At 39.0% G+C, this 21996-nt stretch overlaps 1 protein-coding gene across 1 annotated transcript in view; it reads left to right on the top strand.

Annotated features, from left to right (window-relative positions):
- The window catches only part of pard6a (par-6 family cell polarity regulator alpha), a 97865-nt gene extending 76188 nt beyond the window's left edge, over positions 1–21677 (top strand). The window contains exon 3 of the mRNA XM_041192469.1: positions 18545–21677. Coding sequence (XP_041048403.1) covers positions 18545–19389 — 845 coding nt within the window. The 3' untranslated portion in view covers positions 19390–21677. The remainder of the gene's footprint in view (positions 1–18544) is intronic.
- Positions 21678–21996: the final 319 nt, after the last annotated feature.

Genomic DNA, 21996 nt, shown 5'->3' with positions numbered 1-21996 from the left:
TTAAGTCCTGAAGTGGGACTTGAGACCTGAGCTTCTGGCCCAAAGGTAGGGGTGCTAACACTGCCACAAGACCTTGGCAAAGTACCACTTAATAGTTTAAATCTCACGGGCTTCATTTTTTTTAAAGAGGTAGTGGCAGCATGGATATGAAATTGGCTAAGATTCAGAGCAGAGTAATGTTGTTGAATGGTTATTTTTCAGACTGGAGGGGGAAATACAGTGGAGTTCCCCTGACTTGGGTTTACAGGGTATAATTCCTAAGGCTGTAGATGATATGAAATTCCTCAGTAGCAAACTGAGGATAGCAGATGTGGACACATGGGCAAAAACATGGCAGATGAAATTTAATTCAAAGAATGTGAAGTGATGCATTTTAGATGAGGAGAGGCAATATTGACTAAATAGTGCATTATTAAAAGGGTGCAGGAACAGAAACCATGAGGGTTATGTTCAGTGGCAGGATTTGTTGATATCCCCATTATAGCATATGGAATCTTTGGCTTTATAGAGGCATAAAGTATAAAAGCAAGGTTATGCTAAACATTAAAAAAAAATCAAAAACAGAATTACCTGGAAAAACTCAGCAGGTCTGGCAGCATCGGTGGAGAAGAAAAGAGTTGACGTTTCGAGTCCTCATGACCCTTCAACAGAACTGAGTAATATTAGGAGAGGGGTGAAATATAAGCTGGTTTAAGGTGGGGGTGGGGAGGTGTGGTTGTAGGGACAAGCAAGCAGTGATAGGAGCAGATGATCAAAAAATGTCACAGACAAAAGAACAAAGAGGTGTTGAAGGTGGTGATATTATCTAAACGAATGTGCTAATTAAGAATGGATGGCAGGACACACAAGGTACAGCTCTAGTGGGGGTGGGGTGGAAAGACTAACAGGGCATAAAAGGTATAGATTTAAAAATAATGGAAATAGGTTGGAAAAGAAAAATCTATATAAATTATTGGAAAAAACAAAAGGAAGGGGGAAGAAACGGAAAGGGGGTGGGGATGGAGGAGGGAGTTCAAGATCTAAAGTTGTTGAATTCAATATTCAGTCCGGAAGGCTGTAAAGTGCCTAGTTGGAAGATAAGGTGCTGTTCCTCCAGTTTGCATTGGGCTTCACTGGAACAATGCAGCAAGCCAAGGACAGACATGTGGGCAAGAGAGCAGGGTGGAGTGTTAAAATGGCAAGGGACAGGGAGGTTTGGGTCTTTCTTGCTATATTATTATTATTTTAAAAAATCATCTGTCTTAGCTGGAGTTGTGTCCAACTCTGGTACCAAATGTTAACAAGGATGTCAGGGCCTTGGAGAGGGTGCAGAGGAGATTTACTAGAATGGTACCAGGGATGAGGAACTTTCAGTTGTATGGAGAAATTAAAGATGCTAAGATTGCTCTACTTGGAGCATAGGAGGTTACCATTCAACCCATTGTGCTTGTGCTGACCCTTTGAAAGAACTATTCAATTAGTCCCACTGCCTGCTTTATCCCATAGCCCTACGAGCAGAAATGATTAAGGAGGTTTATAACAGACATGTTCAAAATCATGTAATATTTAGATTTGGTAAATGAGGAAAACCTGTTTTTGGTTGCAGGAAGGTCTGAGGACAAAGATTTAAGATAATTGCAAAAGCCAGAGGTGAGATGGGTGTATTTTTACACAGCAAGTTATGATCTGGAATGCACTGTCTGGAAGGGTAGACAGTAACTTTCAAAAGGGAATTGGAGAAAGTTTCAGGGCTATGGGGATAAAGCAGGGGAATGGGACTAATTGAATAGCTCTTTCAAAGGGTCAGCACAGGAGCAATGGGCTGAATGGTGGCCTCTTATGATCCAAGTTTCTATGAACTCTATCATTATATATATGACCACATGTTTTACACTTTAAACTGAAACTAATAATATTGGCTTTGAGGTTGCTGTAATTTACTTTGGAATGTTTGCCTGTTTTTTAGAACTTCATAAATACTATCTACAAAAATCAAGGGCATAAGAGTTGTTGAAAAATAACATGCAGATTCATCACAGCTATTTTATGGAGCCACTTAATACCAGAAATCGCTTCCCCTTCCCCACCCCCATCAACCTAGGTAACGTGTTAAACATTAACAGCTCGTGTATCAAGTTAAACAATTCTAATGAATAAAGAAAACAAACAATGAAAGAAATTGGCAGCAATATTTTAAAATGTTATCCAGATGAACCACATTCTGCTTTTATAAAAAAAAATAACCCATTTACAATTGAAAAGCTTTATATCCATAGCTGAATTACTCATTTAATCCTGCTATGCTAACTCTTGGTTTAGTTCTACTTTTGGACACATTTCCAAGCACCCCTTTGCTCCTATTTATTTCCACATGTACCATGTTAACATGCATGCAGATGTTCTAAATCCTAGACTAAGATTCTGTATTTTTTAATGTGTAGCTGGAAATGCACCTTGTGCATCTCTGAAAGTTAATTACTTTTAGTGCTATTTTAAAACTAGTGCAACAGGGTTTCGTTGTAATTGATTTAGGCAGGTCCCCACGATTCCTCTAATCTTTCAATACAGACATGCAACTGTTAGTAGGTATAGACATTGAACAAAATATCTGGTGACTATATTCAACAGTGCATGGTGCATTCTATGGGGAGCTAAGCACCAATTTCCAAAGTTATGAACAAATGGGGAGAAGCAGGGCGCTGGAAATTCCAGTTTCAATTGGTCTTTGTTTTGTAAATGCAAATCAGTTTTCATGTGAAAGGTGCTGTATGCAGAAATATCCCAACATGCTTTGTAAAAACAGTCATGAGGTTAGATGTTGAGCTGAGAGATTAGGAAGCAACTTGTTTAAAGACAGACTTTGAAAATAGTTGAAATATGAAAGGACTTAAAGGAGTCAGTAGAACTGAGGCAGTTGAAGGCTTTGTAACCAATGGAGTGAAGGGAGGGAGGAGATGCATAAAAGCAGAAGTCAGGAAGAGAATGTTAGTGTGGATTTGGTGCTGGAAGAGCAGGTAATACAATGCCATGAATGGAAGAATATTGTAATTTCTATAAATTGGGTAATGGAATGGATGCTAGATTAGCAAGAAGGTAAGTAAATGGTGTGCAGCAAAAGTTGGGTGTGATGTGGTTTGAGAAGGATGAAAGCAAGGAGTGTTAAAGCTGTCAAATATGGAGGTGGTGGTTATCTATAAAAGTTTCAGCAGCCTGGGGGCAGAAGTGGGCAATCAGTTTTGGTAAGTAATATGTGGGTTTAAAGCTCAACTCTGAAACCAGATGCTGAGGTTGTGAACAATCTGGTTTAACCCAAGAAAGTGGCCAGAAAGTAGGATGAATTCCAGCAAGGAAATGATGTTGACGTTTCGAGTCCTCATGACCCTTCAACAGACCTAGGTGAATCCAAGGAGAGGGGTGAAATATAATCTGGTTTAAGGTGGGGGGTGGGGTGGCATTGCTTGATATCACTGCTTGCTTGTCCCTACAACCACACCACCCCCCTCCACTTCTCTCCCCCCACCCACCTTAAACCAGCTTATATTTCACCCCTCTCCTTGGATTCACCTAGTTCTGTTGAAGGGTCATGAGGACTCGAAACATCAACTCTTTTCTTCTCTGCCGATGCTGCCAGACCTGCTGAGTTTTTCCAGGTAATTCTGTTTTTGTTTTGGATTTCCAGCATCCGCAGTTTTTTGTTTTTATTCAGCAAGGAAATGTTGTTTGTGATGGGAGGTAAACTTTATGGTTTTGTTCTTTGCCAGGGGCGTTAACTCCTCCATATCTTGATGGCAAATAAACAGTTTGATAATACAGAGGCAGTTGAGAGGTGCTGGAATGCTGTGTGTGAAAGTTGCCCTGCATGCCTGTGAATGATGATGCAAGAGGCAGCTAACGATTGATTCTTGGGGAACCCCAGAAGTGACTGGGGAGCATAGAAGTGATTATCAGAGTTACACCAGGTACTTCCAGGTAAATAGGATTAAAAGAATGCTACTTTAGTCCCATGAAGCTGGACAATTGAAGGGAGGCATTGAAGAATGCAGCATTTGATATGGTTGACTAAGAAGATTGCTAATTATAAAGCACCAAGACAGGATATTGTTTGTCACTTTTGGCTAGGGATATTTTGGTGTTTGTAAGTAAGTGGAAGCCAGACTGGAGGGATTTAAATGGAGTTTTAGAGGTGGGTACAGAGCTCGGAGAAATCAACACTGAAGATCTTGGGAGTTTGGAGGTGGGACAGTAATCTGAAAGCTTGGAGTAAGGTAGATTTTTGAGCAGAGCTTTTTAAATAAAATAATTTCAGTATGTAAATATTTCCACCCCTATCTTAGTATTGCTAATTTGATCAACCAACAAAGCCTCATTTTTCATTTACAAAGAAGCCACACTTATCCATGCAGCAAAATACTGAAAATGTTAATACACCACAGGTCAGATATCATATATAGAAAAAGAAACAAAGGGTAGTAATGTTAAGGTCACTTTTTTCCTTTGTCAGATTCAAACAGGTTTCAGTTTTGACATGACAGATCAATTGTTGCAGCCAAATGATCATTAAATCTGGCTAAAGCTGAATTCTATGGCATTTTTAATGTTGTGCTTTTGCATTAATGCTACATCACAGAATTACTGAATGTTTACAGGAGGCTGCCATGCAGCCTGTCGTGTCTGTGATGGCTCTCTGAAGGAACAATTTGCCTAGTGCCACTCTTTTGCCTTTTTTCCTGTCGTCCTGCATTCTTCTTCTGATAATCCAATTCTGTCTTGAATGTCTTGATTGAATCTGCCTCCACCAATCCCAGGCAGTGCACCTAGATCCTTAACTTGTTTTGTAAATGCAAACTGCATTTACAAAACAAAGACTGACATCTTCCAATTGAAGCTGGGAGTTCCAATGCTTTGCTTCTCCCCATTTGTTCAGAAAAGTTTGGAAATTGGTGCTTTGCTCTCCAAAGAATGAGCCATGTATTATTGAAAGTAGTCACCAGCTAGTATTTTGTTCAATGTCTATACTTAATGACAGTTGCATGTCTCAAATGTGTGAAGTTTTTCCTCATATTGCCAATTACCTTTAAAGCTGTGTCCTTTTGTTCTCTATCCTAACACAAATGGAAACAGTTTTTCCCTACCTACTCTGTTTGAGTGCTTCCATCAAGTCTTCTCGACCTTCTCTTCAAGAAAAAGGAAAACTGTTCCAGCTTCTCCAGTCTATCCATGTAACTGAAGTTTCTCATTCCTGGAACAATTCTCATGAATCTTTGCACTCCCATGCCTTCACATTCTTCCTGAAGTGTGGCATCCAGAACTAGACACAGTACTCAAGTTGAAGCCAAATCAGTGTTCCATAAAAGCTTAACAGAACTTCCTTGTTTTTGTATTCTATGCCCCCATTAATAAAGCCAAGGATAATGTATATTTTATTAACCATGCTCTCAACCTGTCCTGTCACCTTCAATGATTTATGCACATAAATAACCAGGTTCCTCTGCTCCTGCACCCCCTTTAGAATTGCACCTTTTTATTTTATATTGTCTCTCTGCATCCTTTCTACCAAAATGAATCCCTTCACACTTAAATTTAATCTGTTACTTGTCTTTCTGCCCATTCCACCAACCTGTTTTATATCCTTTTTGAAGTCCTATACTGTCATCCTCACCATTTACAATACAGTAAAATCCCAATGAGTCAAATCCCAGGGGAGCCGCTTCCAAATTTGTGATTTAAATAGAGCTTCATGATAGCTGAGCAGGCCCCATTTCCATATGAATGCATCTCTATGTAAGCTGATATGTCTATAAACTAAAGTGTGTCTAAAACAATAGATTCAAATGTCAAAATGAAAATGCAGGAAATGTATGAAAAAGTCTACTCAATTTGTTCATGCTTTAGTGACCTGAACTTGCAAAAGGCTGGGGCTTTGCATTGAAAAAGGCCGGAGGTCATCCAGGCAGTTTTGTTAGCCTCATGCTACATAGGTAGTGTCTTGACACTTGCAAAGCAACATGGTTTCTTGGACTTGCCTGTCACAAGAAGTGGCAGTTTTTCAGTACCATCCATGTTGACATATTTCTTGCTCTCGTTCCCACTAGTACATGTTTCACCTTTAAACATCAGAGTGGCCTGGCAAAAGAAAGTAAAATATTCCAGGTTCAGCCATGTTAAAAATATCTTGGCGCATACTTGTATGTTAGCGAGACCATTTTGGAGCCAGTCATGTGTCATCATTGCCGTAACTACCACACCCTCACTGCTTGCCTTGCAGAAGATGATGCCATGCCTTGTCTTTAATTGGTCCAGCCATCTGTCACTGCATGTGGCCCAGCTGCTTTGCCAGGGTGAGTCCCATTTCCTGCAGGATTGGACCAGAGATGAGAACATTCTCTGCTTGGGCCACCTTATATCATGTTAGCAAAGCTTCGTTCTCATTCTGTCTGCTTTCTGCTTCATGTCACTGTTTTCCACTTGCTGGATTGGCTTTGTCTTCTCTCTGTTTGACAACACTTAAAGTTTCTCACAGGTTTAACCATACTCTCAGGTTTTGCATGTCCTTTCATTGGAAGGTCTTAATGACAAATGATGGCTTGCTCAGCATTCCATGATTTCACCCTTTTTGTGTGGTCTAACTCTGCTATGGTTGGTAAGATCAAATTTGGACACGTTTGGCTAATCCAGAGTGACCAGTGCAGAATTTTGGCTCATCACTGGCATTGTTCTATGGGCATTTGTTATTCTGCTGGTAAGAATGGTTGACAGCTTCAACAGAACTAGAATTTTGAGTCATTTGAGTTTGACTCATTATAATTTCACTGTACAGCAAGGTCTTGGTCATTAATATGTATCAGGAAGAGCAGGGATCTAACACGGATCCCTGGGGAACTCCACTCTAGTCTGAAAAACCTTCATGAAGCGCTACTGTTTCCTGTCACTCTGCCAATTTTGAATCCATGTTGCTACTGTCCCTTTTTTCCATGAGCTCTAACTTGGCTCAGAAACTTGTTGTTTGGCATTTGATAAAGTGCCTCTTGGAAGTCCATGTACACCACAACAGCATTACCCTCATCAACGCTGTTATCTCCATGAAAAACTCGGGCAAGTTGGATAAATGCCATTTACAAATCTGAGCTGGCTTTCCTTAACCCACATTTGCACAAATGACTATTAATTTTATCCCATATTATCATTTCTAGAAGCTTCCCCACCACCAGGTTATACTAACTGCCCTGTAGTTGCTGGGCTTATCTTTACGCCCTTTTATTGCACAAGGTTCCAGTGCTCTAGCACCATCCTTGAGTCTAAGGGAGACATTATTTTGGATTTTAGCAGACCAGCACCTCTAATTGGTTTACTGACTCTACTGCTGGGGTAAGAGCTGGATTTAGCATCACTGCAAGACACAGCACAGACATCAGTCTTCTGGAATCCAAATGAAACCAACTCCCTGAAGGATTCTGTTTGAAACATCAACCTTTTTTTTATATCTCTACAGATGTTCACTGACCATCTACTATCCACATTTGTTTTTTTCACGCATTGCAGAGTTGCAGGGAGCTATCCCATTAAAAACTCTTTAATGTAGATACCTAATATATAACATTGAGATTTCATGTACACATGACTTAAAGCCAGCTAATGTAGTTGCAACATTTATGACTATTTATATTGTTTAAAATGGTGAACATTTTTCAAAAACAAGTCCTGGAAATACTCAGCAGGTCTGGCAGCAGCTGTGGAGAGGACACGTTAACTTGAACATGACTCTCCTGTTTGAACTATTAGGCAATTTGCTGCATATCACAGGTTTCTGAACGTTCAGGGTGATGATTATTAATAGTGTAACACTTGTTGCTGAGGGTACCACTAGAGGTGCTGGAAGGAATATACCACAACTTTGTTCTGTTAAATGTATCATGTGAGAACATGACAAACTATGCAGTACATCAGAAGGTCTGGTCATTGTCAAATAGCATCCTTTATACACCAATTCTGTATGTAAAAGCACAAACATTCTGATCCATTCCATGTTCATTATAGCATGCTTCACTGTGACTTACTGTCATCTGAGCCAGAAGATTGTAGGTCAAGTCCCATTTCAGCACATAATCCAGGCTAAAATTCCAATGCTGCACTGTTTTGGGTGGCATCTTTTGGATGAGACATTAAACAGGCCATATCTACCCCTTAGGGATCTGATAGCAAGATTCAAAGAGTATTTGAGCTGCCAACACTTGTCCCGCGATTAACCAGGTGGAGGTGTTTCCCATCTATCTGCTGCCCTTGTCCTTCTAGATGGTAGCGATTGTGGGTTTGGAAGGTGCTGTCTAAGGAGCCTTGGTGAATCCTTGCCATACATCTTGTAGATGGTACACACTGCTGCCCCTGTGCGTCGATGGTGGAGGGAATGAATGTTTGTGGATGTGGTGCCAAATCAAGCAGGCTGCTTTGTCCTGGACAGTGTCAAGCTTCGAGTGTTGTTGGAGCTGCATTTATTTGGGAATTGGGGAATATTCCATCACATTCCTGACTTGTGTCTTGTAGATGGTGGACAGGCTTTGGGGAGTCAGGAGGTGAGTTACTCGTCACATGATTCCTAGCCTCTGACCTGCTCTTATAGCCACAGTATTTATATGGCTAGTCCAGTTCAGTTTCTGGTCAATAGTAACCCCCAGGATCTTGATAGTGGGTGATTCAGTGATGGTAATGCCATTGAACATCAAGGGGTGATGGTTGCATTCTCTCTTGTTGGAGATGGTCATTGCCTGACACTTAAGTGGCAAGTAACATTCGTGCCACATGTCAGCCCAAGCCTGGATATTGTCCAGGTCTTGTTGCACTTGGACATGGACTGCTTTCGTATCTGAGGAGTTGCGAATGGTGCTGAACATTGTGCAATCATCAGTGAACATACGCTTCTGACCTTATGATGGAAGGAAGGTCATTCACGTTGCAGCTGAAGGTGGTTGAGCCTAGAATGCTACCCTAAGGAACCCTTGCATTGATGTCCTGGAGCTGAGATGACTGACCTCCAACAACCACAACCATCATCCTTTGTGCTAGGTATGATTCCAACCAGCAGAGAGTTTCCCCCTGATTCCCATTGACTCCAGTTTTGCTAAGGCTCCTCTGTCAGATGCTGCCTTGATGTCAAGGGCAGTCACTCTTACCTCACCTTGGGAGTTCAGCTCTTTTGTCCATGTTTGTAATGAGGTCAGAAGCTGAGTGGCCCTGGTGGAACCCAAACTGGGCATCTGTGAACAGGTTATTGCTAAGCAAATGCTGCTTGATAGCACTGTTGATGACTCCTTCCATTATTTTACTGATGACGGAGAGTAGACTGATGGGGGTGGTAATTGGCCGGGTTGGATTTGTCATGCTTTTCGTGTACAGGGCATACCTGGGCAATTTTCCACATAGCCAGGTAGATGCCAGTGTTGTAGCTGTACTGGAACAGCTTGGATGGGGTTGTGGCATGTTCTGGAGCACATGTCTTCAGTATTATTGCTGGAATGTTGCCTCTGCGGTATCCAGTACCTTCAGCCATTTCTTGATATCACATGGCGTGAATCGAATTGGCTGAAGACTGGCATCTGTGATGCTGGGGACCTCCGGAGAGACAGAGATGGATCATCCACTTGGCACTTCTGGCTGAAGATTGTTGCGAATGCTTCAGTCTTATCTTTTGCATGCTGTGCTGGGCTCCTCCATCATTGAAGATGGGGATATTTGTGGAGCCACCTCCTCCAGTGAGTTGATTAATTGCAAGTAATTTAAAAAACCCTATGAAAGCTGCAGTAATGATTACACATCATATATTCTGAGCAGGTTCCTATGGTTCACTTGGAGCCTGTTCAGATATAGGTGTTCGTCTGCAGACACTTGGGCAAAGACTGACCAGTGCAGAGTGGAAGCAATAGAATGATTTTTCAATGAAATCTTTGTTCCATGCAGCTGAAGATCTCAAGATGTATAAAAAGGAGGTTCTTGGGTTTAAAGCTGTTAAAACAACATTCTTCAGGAACTCCATAGATATGAGCATACTTTTGTTTCTACATGAACATGCATCATGATGCCAGATGGTTGTTATAATCTATTACTTCATCTTTCAGGATGCCCTGCCTTCAGTTGTTGAGTTCAGGTGTTCTATAACGCTACTTCGGAATGCTTTACCCCTTCCCTAGTTGGAGTTACATCACTGACGTGCTGATGTAATTACAATTCAAAAATGTTCCTTAAACGCTTATTTTTAAAAATTCATTGTAAGTTGGTATCTTTAAGATATTATTCTGAAAAATAGGATGTTTCCTGCTTTATGCTCTATCATTTAGTGCATCTTTCAAAACTGGGCGAGTATCTTTTAGAAATGAACACTGTTTCTTGCAAAAAGCTGCAACTAAAAATCACCTTCACTAAGATCTGAGTTTATAAAGGATTGTCTTGATATACATTTTAAAAGGTCTTTCAATATCACTCTGAAAATAGAATAAAGAGAACTGGATCCCTAAAGCTACTGCTTTTCATACTTCAGAAGTGGCAGTAACCTAAAGGATGACTGACCCCAGCCACAAGATAGGATCTTGGTGTTACATATAGATTACATGTGCGCTAAGGCAAGCTGCCATGTTTGAGGATGGAAAAGAACAATTTGTGTTTTAATTTGCTAGAACAATGCAGAACTAAATGGATTATTGTTGGGGAAAGAATAAAAGGGATGTCGATGTAGGTCTGGTTCATATTGTAACAATCTGCAAATTTGATTTGTCGGCTGGGGGCAGGGATAGAGGCAAAACATTGCATATGACTGGTAAAGCAATATTTTCTGTGAAGATTAGTGCCCTTCTGCAAGGCTACAGGGAATCAATTTCTGCAGAATTTTGTGGGGAGCAAATGTTCATTTATATAACTAAAGCAAAGTTTATAAGACTACAAATGATAACTTTGCCCAGTAGAACTTATTAATGGATAAAAGCAGTCTTGTTCTTAAAGTAATCTGGAGCTTTGGCCAATTCCCAATACAGTATGTGAACATTTTTCTTGTCACAAATGACTAGTACATTGATCAACTTTGTTTAATAACATTGCTCTATTCTAAGCAGACTGGTTCTTCCTTCCATATGTAAAAATAAAGTTCAAAAGTATTTTTATAATTTAAAATACTTGCCCTCTTGCAGGCCTGGGATTTTTTTTTTTTGAAAGGAAAACATCCTTGGACGCTGAACAAAACCATTTTCTTAGTGCTTCAATGCACTTTCTTAAAAAAAAAATTGGTGCCCTAAGCTGCTTTTTTTTGTGCTAAATACCATGCTAGCAGTTTCAGCATCCATCGCACAAGCCTGATGTAGTCAGCTGCAACCAAAAGTTAATTGGCTAGAATTTGCTAAGGCCCAGCAGCCAAGAAGATGCAAAATCCTGAAAAGGTTCAAGCTGGTTGCACTAAGGCCACATTTCGGAAACCAGTGCGACATGCATAGGTTTTTTAGTGCAATATAGAAACAGCTCTCAATTTGTGTATTCAGTGCTCTTTATATGACTCAAAATAGCTAAATTAATGAGCAAATGGTCCTCCTATTTTGCAGCATGTTTCGGGCAGACTTTTCTTGAGTATGTAACAATAGGAATTTTAAACAGCAGCAGTAATACAGTAGGAACATTAGTATTAATGACTTATGTCCTTGTACATTTATACCAACTGGTCCAAACTGCAGTAGTGCAAAGGCAAGATGTCATATGGCTGCCTCACTTGAAGTGTTTGTAAATTTGCCCTAACAATTCATCTAATCAATCTTGGGTGAGTTTGGCAGTTGGTATTGCCTATGAGCAGCTCAACTGGTACTGGTTTTTATTTCACTTAGACCAATGAAATAATCCTGTATTGTGCTGTCAGGAGAAGTTTTATGTTGGGTTTCCAATAGTGCTTTTGGAAGAAATGAATGAAACCTGGTGTTTCTCATTTGATTACTGGGCACTGGACAGGCCAAAAACTTAAAGCGTAGATTAGATGTTAGAAAACTTACACTTGCATGCCAATATGAAAGTTATAACATTTTTCAACAAGTGATAACTTCCAGTTAAATGGGTTAAGGAGGAACAAGGGTCACAATTTTAAGTTTTATAGGGCCAGATGTAGATAGTTGTCAGAAGGTGGTCCTTTTCCTAGAGAATAATGGACCCTTAAGAAGAATAGGCTGCCATCTTATATGGTAGATGCCGATTCGCTGAATTCCATCAAGAGCTGGGCCTGGTCGTGGTTGGATGGACGACACCTCTTACGAAGGATTGTTACATCATAACTCTGGCCCCAAGTTCTATCTCCTGGACTTGTTTTGATTGCCCAGAAAGGTTGCAGAGGAATTTTCCAGAATTTCCTTCCCTAAATTTGGACTGGGTTTTTATACGAACATGGAGTAGGAGTAGGCCACTTGTCCCCTCAAGCTTGCTTTACATTCAATAAGATCATGGTTGATCTGATTGTAATCTTTCACCCCTTTGTTTATCAAGAATCTATCTAGCTCTAGCCTTAAAAATATTCAAGGCCCCTGCTTCTGCCTTTTGAGGAAGACTTCCAAAGACTCATGACCCTCAAAATTTCTCCCCATCTCCTATTAAATGAGTGCCTTATTTTTGAACTGTGACTGCTAGTTCTAGATTCTCTTACAAGAGGAGACATCCTCCTCAACATGCACTCTGTCAGGGCCCCTCCTGATCTTTAAAGGTTTTGATCAGGTTACTACTTACTGTGCAATCTTTCCTCATAAGACAACCTGTTAATTCCTAGTATTAGTCTAGTAAACCTTCTCTAAACTGTTTCTAATGCATTTACATCTTTCCTTTAAATAAGGATATCAATACTGTACATAGTATTCCAGATATGGTCTCATCAGTGCCCTGTATAACTAAAGCATAACCTCCCTACTTTTGTATTCAATTCCCTTTACAATAAACAACATTCTATTAATTTTCTTAATTTAATTGCTGTACCTGCATACGAGTCTTCAGTGATTCATGCACTAGGACACATCTGAGCTCTGCAGTCTCTCTCCATTTGGATAATATGCTTTTTTATTCTTCCTGCCAAAATGGACAATTCCACATTTGTCCATATTATACTCCATTTGCCAGGTCTTTGTCCATTCACTTAACCTATGTCACTTTGTAGCCTCCACACATTCTCCTCACAACTTGCTTTCCTTCCTTCCTTATCAGAAAATTTATCAATCATACCACCTGTCCCTTCATCCAAGTCATTTGTGTGAATTGTAAACTGTTTCGGTTCCAGCACTGATCCCTGTGGCATACCACTCATTACATCTTGCCAACCAGAAAGAGATCCATTTATGGTTACCTTCTCTTTCCTAGCCAATCTTCTGTCCATACCAATATTACTCCCTACACCATGAGCTTTTATTTTCCACAATAACCTTTGATGTGGCACAATAGCAAATGCCTTCTGGAAATCTCAATACAGTACATCCACATTTCCCTTTATCCACAGCACATGACTCCTTCAAGGAACTCTTATAAATTGGTTAAAAGTGATTTCCCTTTTACAAAACCATGTTGACGCTGCCTGATTGCCTTCAACTTTTCTAACTGTCCTGCTATAACATCTTTAATAGTTGCTAACATTTTCCCTGTGACAGATGTTAAACTAACTGGCCTATAGTTTCCTGCTTTCTGTCTCCCTTTTTGAATAAAGGAATTCCATTTGCTATTTTCCAATCTAATGGAACCTTCCCCAAATCTAGGGAATTTTGGAATATTAAAACCAATGCATCAACTATTTCACTAGCCACTTTTTAAGACCCTAGGATGAAGTCCATCAGGACCTGGGGAGCTCCCAACAGTTTGCTCAATATCACTCACCTGGTGATTAAAATTTTCCTGAGTTCCTTCCTCCCTCCCTTCCAGTTCCTGATTTACAGCTATGTCTGTGGTGTTATTGGTATCCTCCATAGTGAAGACCGGTGCAAATTACCTGTTTAATTCATCTGTCATCTCCTTACTTTACATTATTAATTCCCTAGACTCACTTTTTCTATACGATCAATGCTCACTTGTAACTCTTCTCCTATTTAAACATCTATAGAAACTTACTATCTTTCTTTATATTTCCAGCTAGCTTTCTCACGTACTCTAATTTCTCCCCCCTCTTTTTGTCATTCTTTGCTGTTCTTTATTTTCTGTCCGATCTCCTGACCTGCCACCCATCTTTGCACAATTACACTTTTTCTTTAAGTTTAATACTGTCTTTAACTTTTTAGTTAACCACAGATGGTGGGTCCTCCCCTTGGAAATTATTTTTCTCATTGGAATGTATCTATTGTGTATTCTGAAATATCCCTTTAAAGACCACCACTGCATTGCTATGGACCTATCCCTTCTCTCTTTATGTTCCACCCTGGAGATCACATGGTTTCAGTTGGGGTGGAGTGTACAAGATATCACACTTGTGTAGAAGAAGCTGGATGGACAAAAGGATCTTTACCTCTATTAATGTTCACATGTTAGTATGAACTCTAGTAACTCTGCATTGAACTTCTGCGTAGAAAAGATTAAGTTCCAAGACTCTAAGATGGAGCCAAGGCAATCTTTTAACAAGTTAAATGAGTGGACAACAAGGTGGTAGGTGGAGTATAATTTGGGCAATTGATGTATTCAAGTTGGTTGTAAGAATGCATAATTTTGGTGGATTAGTGGGCTCTAAAGCAGAGTCTTGCACTTTTCCATCTTGCATACGCCATCCTGTAAAGGTCTTGCCGCATTTTGTTTTTCCTCCTGATACAGGACTATTGTGACCAGTTGTTTCCTGTGTTACAACTGAGATTAGTTAGCTCATAGGGAATTGAATTGAAGATCTCCTGTTCAGCGTTATCTGAGTTGAATGTAACTATTGTACTACTAATTCTCAGATGAATAATTAGCGCTGAAGTTTGGGGAGCTGCCACAGAGGCACAATGGGGAAAGGCTGCTGTCTAAGACCTTTCAGCCATAGTACACCAAGGGGCTGGAAACTGGAACTGTATACCTGACATGAAATGTATGAATCGTATATCAAGAATGTTGCAGTTGTATTGGGGCACCTCGAGTGGAACATGCTATATGGAGAAAAGTTGAATTTTATTGCACTCTGTAATTTTCAATTCAATGTTTTGTAATGTGCTTTTACAAATTTATGAATAAAGTATATTTTTGGCAAAAAATTAGAACTTAGTCTGGAGTAAGTCTTGCTGTTATGCTTTAAAATCAATTAGTGCTCGAGAAAGCTGCCAGATATTGAAATGCTGAATTGTGTGCTCAATTGCCTACCTACTTTAGTTCAATGGAGCATCACTCAGGAATGCTTTTTCACAAGCATTTAAAAACATTTCTCCTGTCTGGCAAAGCTTTTCAGACATTAAATCCATGTATGTGATAGTGATTATGGTAAATATGTTGATTACTATCATCTGAAATACATGATTTGCTATTATGCCTATGCTAGAATGGCCTCAATCTGCAAAGATCAACTCCAGTTGCAAATTTATTAATTTAACTTTGTATTTGCTACACTCATTTCTAATTTTTTTAAAAACTAGAATTCTTGTTAAACATAAAAGGAGTTAAAACCAACTTCACAAATTATGTTGCATTATATTGAAGGTAGCATTTTACAAGTCTGCTGGGCAGTGACCTGGTGGAGTGGATTGACCGCCTGTTGTAGAACCCACTTAAATTTTTTAATCCCTTTTTTCATTTGGTTCTACAATAGGTGAGCAATCCATTCCCTGAGGTCACTGACCAGGCAGCAAAGTTGGAAAAGAAACCCTGTTCAGCAAATCGGCATCTACTGTATAAGATGGTGATGAATTTGTTGGTCACTGGTCAATTGGTTTGAGGAATGAGCTGTGCTCTTGATTGGAACAAAAACATGTTATATGATTTCAAATGTCTTTGTGATAAGCAGTTCTTTGAGAATTTTCAAAGCCATAGTTACTGTTGTGAACTAGTTTGCATCAGTGATCTGTTTTGGTAATGAAGTCAAGCTCATCTTATTGGTTTAATTCTTTTCTTCCCTTTGGCAAGGTTTCTTGCAACAATGCCATGTAAAATGGCTGAAATGTTACCACAATACTGTTAATTGCATAGTGATTTGAATTTTGTACTGTGGTTTCGACTAGCGCATAGACTTCAGTGATTCGAGAAGGTGGCTAACCAACTTTTCGAAGACAATTAGGGGTGGGCAACGATGCTGGCCTAGCCGGCAACATCCACATCCCGTGAAAAAATAAACCCCCTCAATAATATGCATTTAGGTTAATGGAAGGGTTTTTGAGATCTTTCCTTGAGCTTTACAGGAATGTTGCATTTTCATCCTGCAATGCAGGCAGAAAAACAACAAATTTGAAATCCAAATAAAGGACTCTACATTGGTGGGGTGGTGGTGGAGAAGAAGAATGCATTCATTGTCTTAATCTATTTAGTAATTGCCTTAAAGTTTAAATATCATCAAATACTTACACTACAGGACAGCAAATATAATGTTCATCAAATCTGAAGGACTATATGACTATTGTAATATCACAGTTGCTTTCAAGATATTCATTGAGGTTTAAATAGTTATCCATGACAACTTGATACATTGCTTGACAGATATGTTGTCAGTCAGTTGTAAGGGCTTGAAGCAACTTCTCACATTTCAAATACTGAATTTGATGCAATGTGAATTTAATATTCAATTTAAAGTGCATATTTGTATGCATGTTTTCAGCAAAAAGGGGAAGAAAACTAGATCTTGGTGTCTTGTTGTATCTTAGAAGGTATGATAAAGCATACTTGTAAGCTAATTAGTCCAAATAAAGTGGAATCACTTTATAATAGACTAACAAGCAATTAACAAACAAGTTAATGGATTGATCAGAAATCAATTGACCTGATACACACTTGGTCCTCTTCTCTTCCCCACAAGGTGCTCCACATTGATTTTTATTTTTTCAATTTACCATCCAAATGTTAATTGGATTGGCCCTACATGAGAAATGTATTGCTTCAAGTTGCCAGGCTTTACATTAACATAAACTGACCATAACGAAATTCCATTTTGTCACAAGGAAAAGTTAATCTCTTGAAGTGGTCTGGCAGACTAGCAGTTGCAGCAATGTTTTATCAGCTCAAGCAGTCAAGGGTTGAAGTCCCAGGGGTTGCCAATCACTTAAGTCCAGTTAAAATGGATTTTCAGGTCAGTCAAAAGGGCCACCGGGACAATGTAGTATGACATATTCTCATCTGAGGATGGATTAGCTGTGATGTACAATTTATAACTTTTTTTTACTACCATTGTGAATCCCATGGGGTTGCTGGTGGGGTGTGGTGGTTAGAAAGAAAACAGTGTTGGAAAAGTTGTTTAATCTCATTCCTAATATAAGCTTTTTTAATACTTCATTCAATTGTACCATCAGTGTGGAACCTAAATTGTAGTTCTTAATGTAAAGATGATATGAAAGAATACTTATTATAGAAAATATTTTAAGTTCTTCCAGGGTGGTTTGGGGGGGGGGGGGGGGGGGTGGGGGGGGCGGTTGGGTGGAGATAATGGAGGTGGATATAGAAGGAACCATACAAATGAGTAGTAATTTTACCTATTACTGTCAGCCATGAAGTTTTATCATTGTTTCCTATCCACAGTTACCTCCCTGTTGAGAGAGAAGGTTAGTGCCTCCTGGAATGGTCACATTTCATTTTGATGGGAGTAGGTGTTTCAGAATGCCCTGAGGGCTAATTGGTGGAGGTGTAAGGAAGGTTTGTGGAGTGAATTATGCCTTCACTCTTTCCCTTCTAGTTTTCTGTTATCTTTATTTATCAAGATGATAAATAATTGTAGGGAATGAATCTCAATAATGATCAACCTGTATGGCAACATGTCATTGACGATGCCAAATTCAAAGAGTATAAAAACTTACACTTCTCAATTTATCCTAAGACGTACCTTACTATAACAGTGTAGCTATTTAACTGTCACTTTAAGGGTACTTTTTACACTCTTCCAAACAGTTTGAAATTTATTATAAACCATTTGGGAGATTCACTCTGTTGGGAACAGTTCTACAACTGGGGGGGGGGGGGGGGCGAATCATATTTAGATAGGAGCCTAGGACTTAGGAGTAGGCCATTCAGTAAGATCTGGTTGTCTCAACTCCGGTTTCCTGTCTGCCTCTCATAACCTTTGACTCTCTCTCGTCTATCAAAAATCCAACTCAGCCTTGAATAAATTCAATAACCCTGCCTCCTCAGCTTTCTGGGGAAGAGAATTCCACATGCTAACAATCCTCAACATTTCTCCTTATCTCCTTCTTCCTAAAAGGGATACCTCTTATTCTTCAGTTGTGTCCCCTAGTTCTAATCTCTCCCACAAGAAAAAACATATGCCCAGTGTCCACCCTATCAAGTTGCCTCAGGATCTTGTGTTTCAATAGGACCAGCTTCCGTTCTTCTAAACTCAATGGATATAACTTTGTTCATTGCTCTGTTCTATGTAAGCTCAAATGTTACTGCTGATGCAGAAAAGTAACCAAATATTTTCACCTTTCTGCAGCTGAAGGTGACTGTGGAGCATTCGGAACCAATTCCCTCCTGCGCAAGAAAAAAGGTCTTCATGTCCTGCGCCCTGTCCATCACAAGTCAAAGCCTCACATCTTGATTGGAATGCCTCAGGATTTCCGACAAATCTCTTCTATTATTGATGTAGACATCCTTCCAGAAACTCATCGTAGAGTTCGCCTTCACAAACATGGCTCTGACAAACCACTTGGATTCTATATTCGTGATGGGGTGAGTGTACGGGTCACCCCTCAAGGAGTGGAGAAAGTTCCAGGAATCTTCATCTCACGGCTTGTCAGGGGTGGCTTGGCAGAGAGCACAGGCCTGCTCGCGGTGAATGATGAGATACTAGAGGTAAATGGAATTGATGTTGTTGGGAAGTCGCTGGATCAGGTGACTGACATGATGGTGGCCAACAGTCACAATTTGATCATCACTGTGAAGCCAGCAAATCAACGAAATAATGTTATTCGCAGCAGCAGAGCTTCTGGTAGCTCCGGTGTGTCAACAGACAGTACACCAAGCCAGCATGCCATAACAACTACTTCAAACTATAACCACTACAGTACAGCAGAAGGAGAGAGTGAAGATGAAGGTGATATAATAATCGAAAATGACATGCCGTCATACATTCCAAAAACAATATTCCCCAATTATGTGAATGGAGACCTAACCAAAAAGCTGCAGCATAACATCTCTTTAAACAGCTCGCTGCTAGACAACAAAGAAAGTAAATACAAAGGCTCATTAAACTCTTTGAACACAAACAGTGACAGTCCCAGCAAAATAATTTCAAGTCATGGAAACATGCGAGAAGATGGAACAATGATAACGCTATAAACCTTCTCCCCTGTTCTGTCACTTTTTTTAGTATATAGAGCATTCAGAATAAAACTTTATATTTGTTGGTTAATTCATTGTTGAGCTTGACAGGAACCTTGTTAAGGAGGTTGGAATCAAATTTACTTTCACCCAGCAATATTTGACAGCGGTGAATCAAAAGGGTATTGGCAAATATGAAAGCAAGAGGAAAAAATTGCAACCACTTTTTACATTAAGGATCTTTCAGAGAATTATGCTTCATATTATTTTGGAAATGAGACATTTTATAACTTTGGTCATTACCAAATACTTAGCTAAGACATCACTTTAGGAGCCAACCTCCCAAACAATTCCAATTTTATAAAACTGAAATACACCACGTCACACAGTTGCAATTGAACAAATGTTACCTGTGACCTGAAGACACACACATGCATCTTGTGAAATTGCAAAACTGTTTAAAAATTTAAGTTCAGTAACCTCATACCACAATTCTTGCACATCTTATAGTGACCTCATTACTACAAATATCAATTTTTAAAAAACCTTACTTGGCAATTTCCTATTATTTCCATTTCCTATTTGATAACAGCCCCCTTTTTCCTATGGAAAACATAATTACAAAACTGTGTACTGAAATTTCTGTGGAACACTAGTGAAACCTTTCTCAAAATTGCTGTTTTCCTCCCTGAGAGGAAAATATTTTTGAGTGCTTTGAAAATTAAATTTATAGATATGCTGCTGTAAGTTTTTTCATTTTTGATGGTATGAGGGTAATCTATCAAACATCTACCTGTATCTTAAGAGACCCTGCTGACTTCAGTGCTCTTTATCATGCTGCTTGATGTGTTCTTTTATGTTGTAATTGTTTTACAGCCTATTTTTTCAAAGCAATATTCAACATGAGATGTGTGAGACTGTAGATTGAAAGCCCAAATGTTTTCCTTGGTTAATATTTTATAGTAGTTAAAGTCAAAAATTGATAATTGATCTAGAGTTTCTTTGACCTTAACCTCAATAAACAAAATCAGTAAAATGGAAGCTCTAGATGACTGGAAAACCTTGATTCTATCTTTAACTGAAGCAGCACTGTCATCTGCATTGGCTGTGTAAATGGCTATTACATTTTTAATTCTTTGCAGAACTAAGATTGGAGTTAATTCAGTGGATGCCATGAAGGTATGATTTTTTTCATTTTGTTTTTAAAAAGTGTTCCCACCTTGAAAATTGTGCACAGTCTAAATTCCTAGAACAACTTTCTACTAGACCAACATATTGACTGACCGTTAAAGCTTTTGTAACAGAACAGACTCCAGTCTGTTTCAATATAAACTTTTACTTCATTAAAAATGATAGAAATACTGAGTGCTTTCCATATGCAAGCCATGCAGACCCTTTACCTTGGTAGCAAGGGGCCTTTAACAATAAAAATGGGGTTTATTTCTTCCCTATATGGAAAAGCACATCAAGAAATACCAACTAAATTTTTCTTTTAGTTTCAGCTGGTTAGTTACATAGCCAAATATGCTTAAAATTTAAATCCAGAGTTCACACATTGACCCCTGGATTAAAAGCAATAATCAAAGTATTTGCATCTCTGCGCACTTCAAAAGCAGTTCCACTAGTCTGAAGCACAATGACTTGGCAGTTTTAATAAGCTTCCTGTGGAATAAGCATAGTGTTTCTTGGCTCTGCTTTCTCCCAAAACACAACTGGGACTGCCAAAAACTCTTTATTAAAGACAGTATTTCCTTAATACTGAAAAGGCTCAAGCTTTCAGGGAAAAAACACAAATTGAAGTGAAAATGCTTTCAGGAATTCTCTCTCAATTTTAATTTCAATATAAATGACTAATCACTTTAGTACATCGTACACAGAATTTGTTTTCACCATTACCTTATTTTAATTATATTTTAATGGAGGTTCCCCCAATCACATTTTACTTATGGTAGTTCTAAGTCAGCAGGGTTCAATAATGGGGTATAACTTTCCTGAAGGTTTTGTTTTTAGACCATCTATGTATTTTTGTCAATTTGTTATACATCTAATCTGTTTACTAAAGAGATGGGGGCAATTTTATCTAACTGGGAATATTTTGTATAAATTTTTTATGAAATGAGGGCAATATTTTTCTTACTTTTTTGTATTTGACCCCACTCATCCTTCGCCTCTACCTGATTTCCCTTAAACTGTACAAACCTTGTATTTATAATATTTAACAGATTAGCAGTCTTAATGGTTCAAGCTGTATAATATTGTGAATGTTACATAGATGTATGATTATTCAAATAAAAATTCTAACAAGGGCTAGTGCGTCTTTAGGCTTTGTAAACCACCAGTAATCTATAACAACTTGCATTTATACAGGATCGGTGAGGCGCACAAAATTTCCAAGGTCTTCACAGATTGACATATGGAAAACTACTGAACCGGGAATGAGATCAAGGGTTAACCAAAAAGGGATTTTTGGGTGGTTTTTAAAGCAGGAAGAGATGGAAGCAAAGGGGCTTAGATGAAGTTTTAGAGTAGCAGCATCCATTTAGCTGAAGGTTCTGCTGTCAATGAGCTTCATGTTTTAACTTCTCAAATGTTGATTTGGTTCCTTTTCAATGTCGTGTTCAGTAA

This window comes from Carcharodon carcharias, chromosome 7 (genome assembly GCF_017639515.1).
Source record: "Carcharodon carcharias isolate sCarCar2 chromosome 7, sCarCar2.pri, whole genome shotgun sequence".
NCBI lineage: Eukaryota > Metazoa > Chordata > Chondrichthyes > Lamniformes > Lamnidae > Carcharodon > Carcharodon carcharias.
This window is presented reverse-complemented; position numbering and strand designations above follow the sequence as displayed.